Raw genomic sequence first — 13,431 nt, 5'->3', positions numbered from 1 at the left:
TGCAGGAAAACTGATTTCTGGTAATTATTATACAATGATCAACTTGGTGCATGAAGCCCTGATCGTATATTGTCTGTTTGGGTCACTGGTGAACAGCTTTATTTGAAGAAGTTAAATTCTGATAGTGCAGTAGATAATTATGTGTAAAAGATCTTTTTTCAAATATGGCTTTGAACTTTTTGTGATCTTTTCTTTTCTATTATCCAGTTCAGATGGATCCCTCAATTCAAATCTTTGCAACTGCCCATGTGAACGAATCAGCCTTTATGTGCCAAATCTTTTTAAAGGTATTCTCGCAACATTTAAGAAGCATCTGGACGAGCACTTTAAAAGCCAGGGCATGACAGGCTATGGACCAAGTGCAGGTTAATGGGATTAGTGTGGTTTGGTGTTTATTAGTCACGGTGGGCCAAACGACCTGTTTCTATTCTGCATGACACTATGACATGGTCTTGTGGGTGATTGCAGTGATCACACTGATCCAGTGGGTGATCACAGTGATCCATTCTGAACCAGTGGGTGATTGCAGTGATCCACACTGATCCAGTGGGTGATCGCAGTGATCCATACTGAACCAGTGGGTGATCGCAGTGATCCACCCTGACCCAGTGGGTGATCACAGTGATCCACACTGATCCAGTGGATGATCACAATGATCTATACTGACCCAGTGGGTGATCGCAGTGACCCACCCTTACCCTATGTGTAAATCAAAAGTGTTTTTCTCCCAACTGTTTCTGCAAAAGGAGATAAAATTCCTTTGGTGAAATGCAGCAGAAGCGGAGGGTGTGTGCCAGTGTTTCCTTCACCAAAGGTTATAAATCAGGTAAAGCCTGAAACTCAGGGATCGTTCCATTCTCCCATCGTCACCTCAGCTTCCACTTCAGGAGTTTACAGCCTTCAAATTTGAGCTGAACAGTTTCAGAGCCTGGCCAGCCCCTTCCATGTCTATGACCCAGCCCCAAACCTGGGTCCCTTTCACATGGCCAATCCATTTTCATTCACTGATATCAACTCCCTTCCAAGAGATTTCACTTGTCCTCTTCCCTGGCATACCATCAACAATCCCTTTGTTTGCCTACACCTGTGTCTCTCACCCTCCCCCCTCTCCTCTCACTCTGGGCTCTATCTCCACGTGTCCACCCTCCCTCCCACAGCCATCAACATAAATACCACTTTTTTTCCCGGCTGCTTCTAACTCTGAAGATGGTCAGCCCAGACTCGAATTGTGAGCTCTGTTTTTTTCTCTCTCTCTCTCTCTCTCTCTGTCTCTCTCCACAGGATGCTCCCAGACCCATGGAGTTCCTCCAGCATTTCTGAGTTTGTGTTGCCTTGGCACTCAGCTGCTGACATCCCTGTCTCTGATCCGATGACAGACGAGGAGCAGAGGCCGAGGGAAGGTCGGAGAGGAGGATTACCATGGTAACCAGCAGCACGGGTCCCAAGAATGGCCCTCCCTGCCCCTCTCTCAGCTCCAGGGATAGACCAATCAAGTGGGTAGAACTGGAACATGCTGGGGGGTGTTTGTTGAATGCGCCATGCAGTGAAATGGTGAAATATTTACCTCTGTGCCAAAGATCAGGGAGGAGATGACATTACAGGTAGAAATGGAGAAATCCCTTGAGATGTCCACTGGTGACCCCACATAGCTCTGGAAAACCTGGGCAATGATAAAGATTATTGAGAGAGTGTGTTCCTCCAATCAGCCCTCAGTGAAATGTACACGGGCCTCCATCGTGTGAAATCAGTAACATCCACTGTACATTATACGAATGATATAGTCCGTGGTAAGTATATAGATTGATAACTGAGCTGTGGGGGATAAACTACAGAGTTGACATTTTCAACCTTCTCATGTGTGTCCGCTCTTTCACAAATAACAGATTCCATTTATTCAGTGGATGTTTGGGGAATCGCTTCCTCAGTAAACTGCTGTCCTGTGTTGATAGCTGCAGGCAGTGGGATCAGCCTGCCTGTGTATGTATACAACATCCAGCCTTAACCTGTCTGACTTGGTCACTCTGCTATAGGAAGGATATTTATTATTTTATATGGATTGACAAGGTTGTGATTGGGAATGAAGGGTTTGAGTTATACAAGGAGAAGCTGGATAAGTTAGGACTTCCGTCACCCGAGTGTCAGGAGCTGAATGGTGATCTTATAGAGACTTTTAAAATCATACTATGAATAGAAAAGGTCATTTTCCCATGGCAAGGGAGTTCAAAACTAGAGGTCATAGGTTTAAGGTGAGAGGGGGGAAAAATTTGAGGGGCAACTCTTTCACGTGGAGGGTAGTTTGTACGTGGAATGAACTCCCAGAGACAGGTACGTGAAAAGGAGAGGTTTAGAGATATATCAGCAGGTGGGACGAGATGGCTCCTAATTTGATGAAGAGACATCTAGACTCGAAACATCAGCCTGCTCTCTCTCCATGGATGCTGTCTGACCCATTGTGATCTCCAGCATTTCTTCTTTCCAGTCCAGATTCCAGCATCTGCAGCAACTTGCTCCTGTTTAGTTTAGTTTAGGAAAGATGGTCAGTATGGGCTAGTTGGACTGAAGGGCCTGTTTCTGTGCTGTATTACCCTATGGCTCAGCCCTGTCCCCGTGCCCATCATCCCCCCCCACCATTCCGTCCCCTCTCCATCTACCCATCCAGCCTTGCTCCCGCGCCACACCGCCCGAACATTCCCGGTTGTACCTTGCACAGTTTCTGAGCTTCCCGTTCCACCACTGGCTCGAGGTCGGAGGCCAGGCTCTGGTGGATGGCGCCGTAAGCCAGTTTTTTCTGGAGCTTCCACACTCTGGTGTAACCTCCCAGGGACAGGTCCTTCCCACCGAATGAGATGGCCTTTCCTGAACAAGACGGTGGTGGTTTCAGGCAATCGGTTCAGGGGCCTGGGCCCGAGACCCCCACCCTAAAACCCAACTCCCGCTACAACACCCCCACCCCACACACACACCCACACACACCCTAACCCTAAAACCGAACACTTCCCTACGACACCCCCACCCAACACACACACACACACACACACACACACACACACACACACACACACACACACACACACACACACCTAAACCTATAACCCAACTCCCCCTGACAACAGCCCCACCCCACACACACACACACACACACACACACCTAACCCTAAAACCCAACTCCCGCTACAACACCCTTACCACACACACACACACAAACACACACACACACACACACACACACACACACCCTAAAGCCCAACACCTCCCTACAACAGCCCCACCCCACACACACCCCCACCCTAAACCCAACTCCTGCTACAACAACCCCACCCCACACACACCCCCACCCACACTCTAACCCTAAAACCGAACACCTCCCTACAACACCCCCCACCCCATACACACCCCCACCATAAAACCCAACACCTCCCTACGACACGCCCCACCCCATACACACCCCCACTGTAAAACCCAACACCTCCCTACAACAGCCCCACCCTCCCACACACACCCCCACCCACACTCTAACCCTAAAACCGAACACCTCCCTACAACACCCCCCACCCCATACACACCCCCACCATAAAACCCAACACCTCCCTACGACACGCCCCACCCCATACACACCCCCACTGTAAAACCCAACACCTCCCTACAACAGCCCCACCCTCCCACACACACACACACACACACACACACACACCCGTCATAAAGCCCAACACCTCCCTGCGACACCCCCCACCCCAAACACATGCACACCTAACCCTAAAACCCAACCCCCGCTACCACACCCCCATCCCACACACACCCCCACCCACACCCTAACGCGAAAACCCAACTCCCCTATACAACACCCCCCACACAGACACACACCCTAATCCTAAAACACAACACCTCCCTACAACAAGCCCCACTCCACACACACCCAAACCCCCGCCCTAAAACCCAACTCCTCCCACACAGCATCCTCCACAGACACGCACAGTCCCACCCTAAAACCCAAATCCCCCCCACAACACCCACCCACCCCACACAAACGCAAAGCCCCACCCTAAAACCCAACTCCCCCCTACAACACCCCCACCCCATACACACTCCCACCCTAAAACCCAACTCCCCATTACAACACCCCCCAACCCACACACACCCACACCCTAAAACCCAACATCCGCTAAAACATCCCCCACCCCACACATACCCACACCCCCATCCTAAAACCCAACTCCCCCCCACAACACCCCCACCCCATGTACATCCCCACCCTAAAAAGCAACTTCCCCACCACACATACACGCACACCCCCACCCTGAAACCCAATTCCCCCCTACAGCACCCCCAACCCCACACACACCCACAAATACATCCACCCTAAAACCCAGCTCCCCCCACAACACCCCTTACCTCATACACACCCCCACCCTAAAACCCAATCCCCCTACAACACCCCCCACCCCTCACACAACCCCACTCTAAAACCCAACTCCCCCCCACTACATCCCCCACCCCACATACACGCACACCCCCACCCTGAAACCCAATCCCCCCTACAGCACCCCCAACCCCACACACACCCATACACACGCCACCCCCACCCTAAAACCCAGCTCCCCCGACAACACCCCTCACCCCATACACACGCCCGCCCTAAAACCCAATACCCCTACAACACCCCGCACCCCACACACAGCCCCACCCTAAACCCCAGCTCCCACCCACACATCCCCCACCCCACACACACCCAAACACACGCACACCCCCACGTTAAAATCCAACTCCCCCCAACACACACCACGCCCACACACGCCCGCACTCACGCACACTCCATCCTAAAACACAACTCCCCCCCCATACCTCTCCCCCACACCCACACACGCACACAGCCACACACAAACACACACACTGACTTCTACACACACACACACCCACATGTACTTCTCCACACACACACACACACACACACACACAGATGCGCACACACATACGCACACACATAAGCACACACAGACACACACACACCTCCCCACACAGACACCTACACACACACACACCGTCCTATCCCATGGCACTGGAGAAGGATCCATTCTTCCTGGGGAGCTGACAGAGGGAATACTCTGTTGGAGAGCTGACATGAATATGAAGGGCCAAACGACCTCACCCTGAACTGTGACAGCTTGGTGATCACACAACATTGCTGTCCATCTGACAACAATTTCATCAGAACCTAGTTTAAACTGGACACTGGGCCGAGTGGGATCCTCAGCAGCTAGACGGAAGTTCAGTGATGGGGCAGAAGTTAAAGAGAGCAAGGTAAATCTACAAAGCGCAGAATGAAATGAGGGAAGGCTAAGGAATTAAACAGCATTTACTTCAATGCCAGAGGCACAAAAGCATGGGTGGGAATGTGGGACTGGGATATCATAGCGACTACAGAGGTGTGGCTGAGGGCTGGCAGCTACAGATGCCACAGGAAGGAGAGAAGAGGAGGCGAGAGAGGAGGGGGAGCGGCATTTTTGACTAGGGAATAGATTTTGGCTGTACTTAGAGATGGGGGATCATCCTATGAAACTGTTTGGGTGGAACAGAGAATTGTGGGATTGTACTATTGACCCCTCAATGGTCAGCGGGAAACTGAGAAACAAATTTGTGGAGAGATCGCAGATAGCTGTTAAGAATAATCAGGTTGTAATAGTTGGGGATTTTACCTTCCCAAACAGAGACTGGGACTGCCATTGTGTTAACGGTTTGGGCGGAGAGGAATTTAAGCGTGTTCAAGAAAATTTTCTCAAACAGTATGTAGATGGTCCTACTAGAGTAAGGGACAAAACTCAATCACCTCTTGGACAGGGCAGTACTCAGTACGGGAGCAGGCCAGTGACCTCAATTCTGTTATTTTTCAAATAGTTTTGGAAAAGGATAGGCCTGGCATACAAGTTAAATTTCTAAACTGGAGCAAGATCTTTCAAGGAACTTTCAAAAGTTGATAGGGGGAGGCTGTTTGCAGGAAAAGTGATGGCTGGCAAGTGAGAGGCTTTGAAACATGAAGTCATGAGAGTTTGCAGCCAGCATGTCGCTGTTAGTGTGAAGGGAAAAGCTGGCAGGAGTAGGGAACACTGGATGACTGAAGATATTGAGGCTCTGGTCAAGAAAAAGATAGCAGCATGCGTCAGGTATAGACAGATTGAGTGAGGGATTGAGCGAATCCCTTGAAGAGTACAGGTGATATAGGATTATACTTCAGAGGGAAGTCAGCAGGGCAAAAAGGGGACATGAGATGCCTCTGGCAGACACATTTAAGGGGAAACCAAAGAAATTCTACAAGTATATTAGGGGCAAGAGAGTAACTAGGGAGAGAATAGAGCCCCCTTAAAGATCAGTGAGGCCATCTATGTGTTGAACTACAAGTGAAATCCTAAATAAATATTTTGCATCAGTATTTACTGGGGAGAAAGACACTGAAGTGAGGTAACTTGGAGGAAGTAAACAGTGACATCTTGAAAGGAGTTCACATTTCAGAAGAGGAGGTGCTGGAGGTCTTAAAATGCATAAATGTAGACAAATCCTCAGGACCTGATTAGGTGTATCCCAGGACATTGTGGGAAGCTGGGGAGGAAACTGCAGGGCCCCTAGGAAGATATGTGTATTATTGACAGCCACGAATGAGATGCCAGAAGACTGGGGGTGGCTAATGTTGTGCCTTTTTATTTAAGACAGGTGGCAAGGAAAAGCCTGGGAACAATAGACTCGGTGAGCCTGACATCAGTGATGGCTAAGTTATCGGGGGGATTAGGATTTACATGCACCTGGAAAGGCAAGGACTGATTATGGATAGTAAACAGGGGTTTGTACATGGGGAATTGTGTCTCACTAACTTGATTGGGTTTTTTTGAAGAGTTGACCAAGAGGACAGATTAAGGCAAAACTGTAGTCATTGTCTACATGGACTTTAGCACGGCCTTTGGCAAGGTTCCAAATGGTAAACTGGTTAGTCAGGTCCGATCACGCAGGACCAGGGCGAGCTAGCCAACTGGATACAAAATGTCAGTAGGAGACACAGGATGGTGGTGAAGGGCTGTTGTTCAGACAAGAGGCCTGTGACCAGCAGTGTGCTGTCAGGATCAGTGCTGGGTGCACTGTTGTTTGACATTTATATAAACAACTTCAATGACATTATAGGAAGCATGGTCATTAAGTTTGCAGCTAACACCAAAATTGTTGAGATGGTGGACAGTGAAGAGAGTTATGTAAGATTACAACAAGAACTTGATCAACTGGGCCAGTGGGCTGTGGATTGGCAGACAGAATTTAATGCAGTTAAATGCAAAGTGAAAGACAAACCAGGGCAGGACCTACGCAGCTCGTGGTAGGGTCCTAGGGATTGTTGTCGGACAGAGACCTGGCGGCGCAGGTACACAGTTCCTTGAAAGTGGAATCCCAGGTAAGCAGAGTGGTGAACAAAGTGCATATAATTCTGGTCACCGTGCTACAGGAAGCATTTTGTTAAACTGGAAAGGATGCAAAAAGGATTTACAAGGGCGTTACTGACACTGGAAGACTTGAGTTAAATGGAGAGACTGGGCAGAGACTGTGATCTTTTTTCCCTAGAGCTTTGGAACCTGAGGGGTGAACTTGTAGAGATTTATTAATTCATAAGGGGCCTGGATAGGGTAAATAGCCAAGGCCTTCTCCCCAGGGTAGGGGAGTCCAAAACTAGAGGGGCATAGGTTTAAGGTGAGAAAAAGTCCTGATGGGCAACTTTTTCGCACAGAGGGTGGTGCGTGTATGGAATGAGCTGCCAGGGGAAGTGGAGGTACAATGACATTTCGAGGATATTTGGGCAGGTCTATAGAGTGTATGACTCTGAAACAGCAGAGAAAGGCGGGAAGAAATACGGTAAAGGAGTAGTGACACAGGGGTAGTTGCAGGGGGAGGCAGAGACAGATCCCAGACTCATCCAGGCCCTACCTGGAGCAGGGGAGTGGTGAATGGGGGGTGGGGGTAGTTAGCAGTAGGGGGAGGTGGTAACACAGACCCCAGACTGACCCAGGTCTTACCTGGGTTGGGAGGGATTGGGGGTCTATTTCTGACCTGAGTTAACCTCTCATTCGCCCTTGTAAACTCAGTCGCTGTGCGATGTGAGGAACTGAGGCTGTTGTAAAATACATCCCGACAACATGACCTGAAGCAAGAAAATAAAGTGTGGAGCTGGATGAACACAGCAGGCCAAGCAGCATCTCAGGAGCACAAAAGCTGACATTTCGGGCCTAGACCCTTCATCAGAGAGGGGAATGGGGAGAGGGAACTGGAATAAATAGGGAGAGATGGGGAGGCGGACCGAAGATGGAGAGAAAAGAAGATAGATGGAGAGGAGAGTATAGGCGGGGAGGTAGGGAGTGGATAGGTCAGTGCAGGGAAGATGGACAGGTCAAGGAGGTGGGATGAGGTTAGTAGGTGGGAGATGGAGGTGCGGCTTGGGGTGGGAGGAAGGGATGGGTGAGAGGAAGAACAGATTAGGGAGGCAGAGACAGGCTGGACTGGTTTTGCGATGCAGTGGGGGGAGGGGAAGAGCTGGGCTGGTTGTGTGGTGCAGTGGGGGGAGGGGACGAACTGGGCTGATTTTAGGATGTGGTGGGGGAAGGGGAGATTTTGAAGCTGGTGCAGTCCACATTGATACCATTGGGCTGCAGGGTTCCCAAGCGGAATATGAGTTGCTGTTCCTGCAGCCTTCAGGTGGCATCATTGTGGCACTGCAGGAGGCCCATGATGGACATGTCGTCTGAGGAATGGGAGGGGGAGTTGAAATGGTTCACGACTGGGAGGTGCAGTTGTTTGTTGCGAACCGAGCGGATGTGTTCTGCAAAGTGGTCCCCAAGCCTCTGCTTGGTTTCTCCAATGTAGAGGGAGCCACACCGGGTACAGTGGATGCAGTATACCACATTGGCAGATGTGCAGGTGAACCTCTGCTTAATGTGGAAAGTCATCTTGGGGCCTGGGATGGGGGTGAGGGAGGAGGTGTGGGGGCTAGTGTAGCATTTCCTGCGGTTGCAGGGGAAGGTGCCGGGTGTGGTGGGGTTGGGGGGCAGTGTGGAGCGAACAAGGGAGTCACGGAAAGAGTGGTCTCTCCGGAAAGCAGACAGGGGAGGGGATGGAAAAATGTCTTGGGTGGTGGGGTCTACCTCCCCACCTATACTCTCCTCTCCACCTATCTTCTTTTCCCTCCATCTTCGGTCCGCCTCCCCCTCTCTCCCTATTTATTCCAGTTCCCTCACCCCATCCCCCTCTCTGATGAAGGGTCTAGGCCCGAAACGTCAGCTTTTGTGCTCCTGAGATGCTGCTTGGCCTGCTGTGTTCATCCAGCCTCACATTTTATTATCTTGGATTCTCCAGCATCTGCAGTTCCCATTATCAATGACCTGAAGCGACCTGCCTTCAGGTCCCGTACCTGTAAAGTTCTCAGGCCGCCCAGCAAACCCGTACGACCTCTTCAGCAGCGCTTCCTTAATCAGTTCCGTGTTGTTCAGGACCACGATCTCTGGATACAAGTGGAAATTACTCAGGCGTTTCCAAAATGTACAGTTTTACAGCACATTTTCTGCAAAATAAGAGGCCACGGAACCGGGGAGGAGGGGAGCGGGGCGTCTTTTGAATCTGCTCCTTATATTCCACTTTATTGACATGCCCCTTCGATCCTCATCTCCCTGTTTTTGGTTATGAAGCTCCCCTTGAAATGTATCTCCCCAGTCCATCGCACCCAGTCTCCGTGCTGACAGGTCCCATATTCTCCTGAAGGAGGGTAATACCCGAAACACTGACTTCTCCCTTCCTCCTGTGGCCGCCCGGCCTGCTGTGGTCTCCCAGCCTCGGATACCAGCATCCACAGCTTTTCTGTTTTATCCACATTCTCCTCACTCTCCGGCGAAACAGCTTTCTCCTGCGATCCCCGTATAGTTTATTAGTGACGATTCCCCCGACTGCTGCTCACACAGGCTGGGATCAACCTCTACAAGTGGGAACGTGCTGACCGAGAGTACCCGTGTACGAATTTTAAACTCCTCTTGGTCGTCCCTACTCTGCACCAAACACACACTCCCCCCGCCCAAAACCAGTCTGAGATCTCATCAGCAGTGGGTAATGTCCCTGCCTCTGTTTCCTGTTCAGGATCCACTCGGGTCCTGAATGGCCTACAACACAGCCTTGTCTTTACCACAGTTAAATTGTGGTCTGTATCGACCTGTAAATCCTTCCTATACTCCGCTGGGTGTCAGCAGTAAGAACAGAAGAGATTCTCTGTCAGCCAAATGGTAAGCGGTAGAGATTCCATGGTAAGGAGGTGGGTGAGCACAAAAAAAGGATAATGGAATAGTGTAGACTAGATGGGCTTCAGATTGCTTTCACAGGTCGGCGCAACATAGAGGACCGAAGGGCCTGTACTGTTCTGTAATGTTCTATGCTCTGTGTAACAGTGCAGGCTGCAACATGGTGTGGACCTTATCACACCATCTCTTAGTGGTGGGGCATTGGTACGGGCTTAAGGCTGGACAGCGGCTGGGAGCCAGACCGTTGCCAATTCCTGCTGAGCTCCTGCTGTCTTGCCCTCCCTCTGCAGTGAAGATCGCAGCCCAGTGCCTCTCATTTATGCTCTGCCAAACACTGAAGCATAAAACCCCCAGTTTTTCCGCCCTGTTGGAATCTTGGAATCATACAATCCCTACGGTATGGAAACAGGCCATTCGGCCCATCATGTTTGTACCAATGCTCCGACAGCATCCCATCCAGACCCCTCCCCGATTGTATCCCTGCAACCCTACTTCCGCCACGGCAAATCCACCGAACCTGCACATCTTTGGACTGTGGGAGGAAACCAGGCTACCTGGAGGAAACCCATGCAGACACAGGGAGAATGTGCAAACTCCAAGCAGAGATGGAATTGAGCCCAGGTCCCTTGGTTTATGCTTGTTCCCAATCACAGAGCTACTGCACCACTCCTCTTGTCATCAAGATTCAGCAGCAAGTTTCATCGTCACCTCTCTCCACTTCAACCCAATCCTCAAGTGGGATAGTATTTGAAGGGCCTGAATGAACAATATTCTTTGAACAGCAAGTACCCGGTTCATGGAATTGGTTACAAGGTGTTTATTGATTCTGAGATGCATCAGATCTGAGTAGTGCAATTATTTACACTAATAAAAAGTTTTATTACATGGACTATGAACACATTGCTATTTGTTATCACAGACACAGATACAGAAACATCGAGACCTATGTACGGACACAGGCATGTATACACACATACAGACAATAAAGCACATACAAACACAGAAACAGACACAAATACACACATGCACAGGCACACATATACAGTCAGACACAGACAAACGCATAGATACAGACGCAGTCACACAGTTACAGATGCAGATATGCAGAGGTACATGCTCGTGGATGCAAATATTGTGCACAACCTCACAGATCCACACAGATTTATATCACAAATGCACACAGATAAACACATATGTATCAACACACACACAGATGCACACAGAGAAACACACAGATACAGAAAGTCACAGGCACATACATGCACTCATCGACACAGACATATACACACATACAAATGTACACAAACAGAGATGGACGTATTCACACACATTTTCCTATTTGTATTCACACTCACACTGTCTCACTTATCGTGTCTATAATCTCTCTCTAACCCTAATGCTATCAAAGATTCCCCTCAGGGACTCTCGCAGATGCCTCTCACTGACTCACCCTCTCTCCATGCCCTTAGTCTGTAGATTGGCCCAAATCTCTTTGCTAGTTCGGTGAGGTGGACATGGAGATATTGCTGCCTCAGGTCCTTCAGGTTACCCAGGAATGGTAGTGCAGCTGGACCAGGGATTTCCCGTTGGCTTTGCTGCTTCTGGAACCTTCTGCGTCTCCAGAACTTCAGCAGTAATAAGAGAGAGATTGCACTGAGCAGGAATATGGTGATCATACTTTGATTTTTTTTCAGCTCTGTCAGCAGCTGAGGACTGGTGTGAGATGGAGCTGGTACTGGAGCGATAGTCAGTGTCCTTCACACTGAGAAGGTTCAGTTCAGCTCCCACTGCAGGCTGAGGGCCCGTTCACAGCATATTTATGTCGCCGCCCCGCATCCCAAACAGCCCTCCCTCATTCCTTTAGCCCAAGCCACATCCCTCAGTGTCTCATTCAGCCATCTGTTTTACAAGTAACTCAACCCCTTACCGATCCAAGCACTGCTTCAATAATGACCACTGAATTCACCAGCGAGATTCTCACATTCCGTATGGTAGCTTTCAATGGTTTCCTTATTCAGTCCCTTTATTTGTCTGCACCCGTTATTCATGTGTAGGAAGAGCTGGGCAATATCGAGGTTTGGGCCAAGAGTGATAAGTAATATTTGTACCAAATTAGGGCCAGACAATGATCAGGCCAAACCAGAGAGAATCCAATCATCAGCGTCTGTGTTCTGCCCGCCCATTGTCAATATCCTTGAGAGGGCTTTATCGCTGAACTGAATAATTTACATATAAGAGCAGTTTACGAATTCTGAGGCAGTGACTCACTGATTTCCAGACTTTTCAAATTCTGTCCACCATCCACAAGGCTCATGTCAGCACTGGGAAGCAATACTCCCCATTGGCCTGGATGAATGGAGTTCCAGCAACACTCAAGATACTATTGACTACTCTGTTTGATTGGCACATCATTCCTTTAACATTCATTCCCTGAACCACCGATGCTACATAACATCAATGTGTGTACCAGCTATAAGATGCACAGTAGGCATTCACCAAGGCTGCATAGACTGCACCTTCTAAACTCACAAACACTACCATCCAGAAGGGCGCAGGCAGAAGACATATGGGAACGCCACAACCTGCAAGTTCCCCTGCAAGCCATTCACCGTCCTGACTAAGGGATGTGATGACCAAGTTGTATTATCACTAGATTAGTAATTCAGAGACCCCTTCCCCAGACAATGTCCCAGAGGACCTGGTTCAAGTCTTGCCATGGTTAAATTTGAATTCAATACAAATATGGAATTAAGGGCCTAGTGGTGACAATGAAACCATTATCGCTTGTTGTGAAAAGACTATCTGGTCCTCTGATGTCTTTTAGCGAAGGAAACTGCCATCCTTACCCAGCTTGGCCTACATGTGACTCCAGAGCCACAGCAATGTGGTTGTCTCTTTTTTGCCTGCTAGGCAATTAGGAATGGACAATAAATGCTGGCCTAGCCAGTGATGTCCACATCCCGTGAATACATTTGAAAGATATATGACATACCACTGTTCCTTTAGTGTCACTGGGTTAAATTCCTCAAACTCCCTCGCCAACAGGTTATGGGTCTAGTGCAGTGGTTCATGAAGGCAGCTCACTGCCCTCTTTTCAAGGCTAACTAGGGGCGGGCAATAAATACTGGGT

At 49.5% G+C, this 13,431-nt stretch overlaps 1 protein-coding gene across 1 annotated transcript in view; it reads right to left on the bottom strand.

Annotated features, from left to right (window-relative positions):
• The window catches only part of LOC125446328 (steroid 21-hydroxylase), a 28,008-nt gene extending 15,141 nt beyond the window's left edge, over positions 1-12,867 (bottom strand). The window contains 5 exon segments of the mRNA XM_059639620.1: positions 1,565-1,660; positions 2,702-2,856; positions 9,428-9,517; positions 11,752-12,036; positions 12,723-12,867. Of these exon segments, the coding sequence (XP_059495603.1) occupies positions 1,565-1,660; positions 2,702-2,856; positions 9,428-9,517; positions 11,752-12,036; positions 12,723-12,867 (771 nt within the window).
• Between the last annotated feature and the right edge of the window lie 564 nt (positions 12,868-13,431).

The sequence above is a fragment of the Stegostoma tigrinum genome, chromosome 34 (genome assembly GCF_030684315.1).
Source record: "Stegostoma tigrinum isolate sSteTig4 chromosome 34, sSteTig4.hap1, whole genome shotgun sequence".
In the NCBI taxonomy this organism is placed as follows: domain Eukaryota; kingdom Metazoa; phylum Chordata; class Chondrichthyes; order Orectolobiformes; family Stegostomatidae; genus Stegostoma; species Stegostoma tigrinum.
This window is presented reverse-complemented; position numbering and strand designations above follow the sequence as displayed.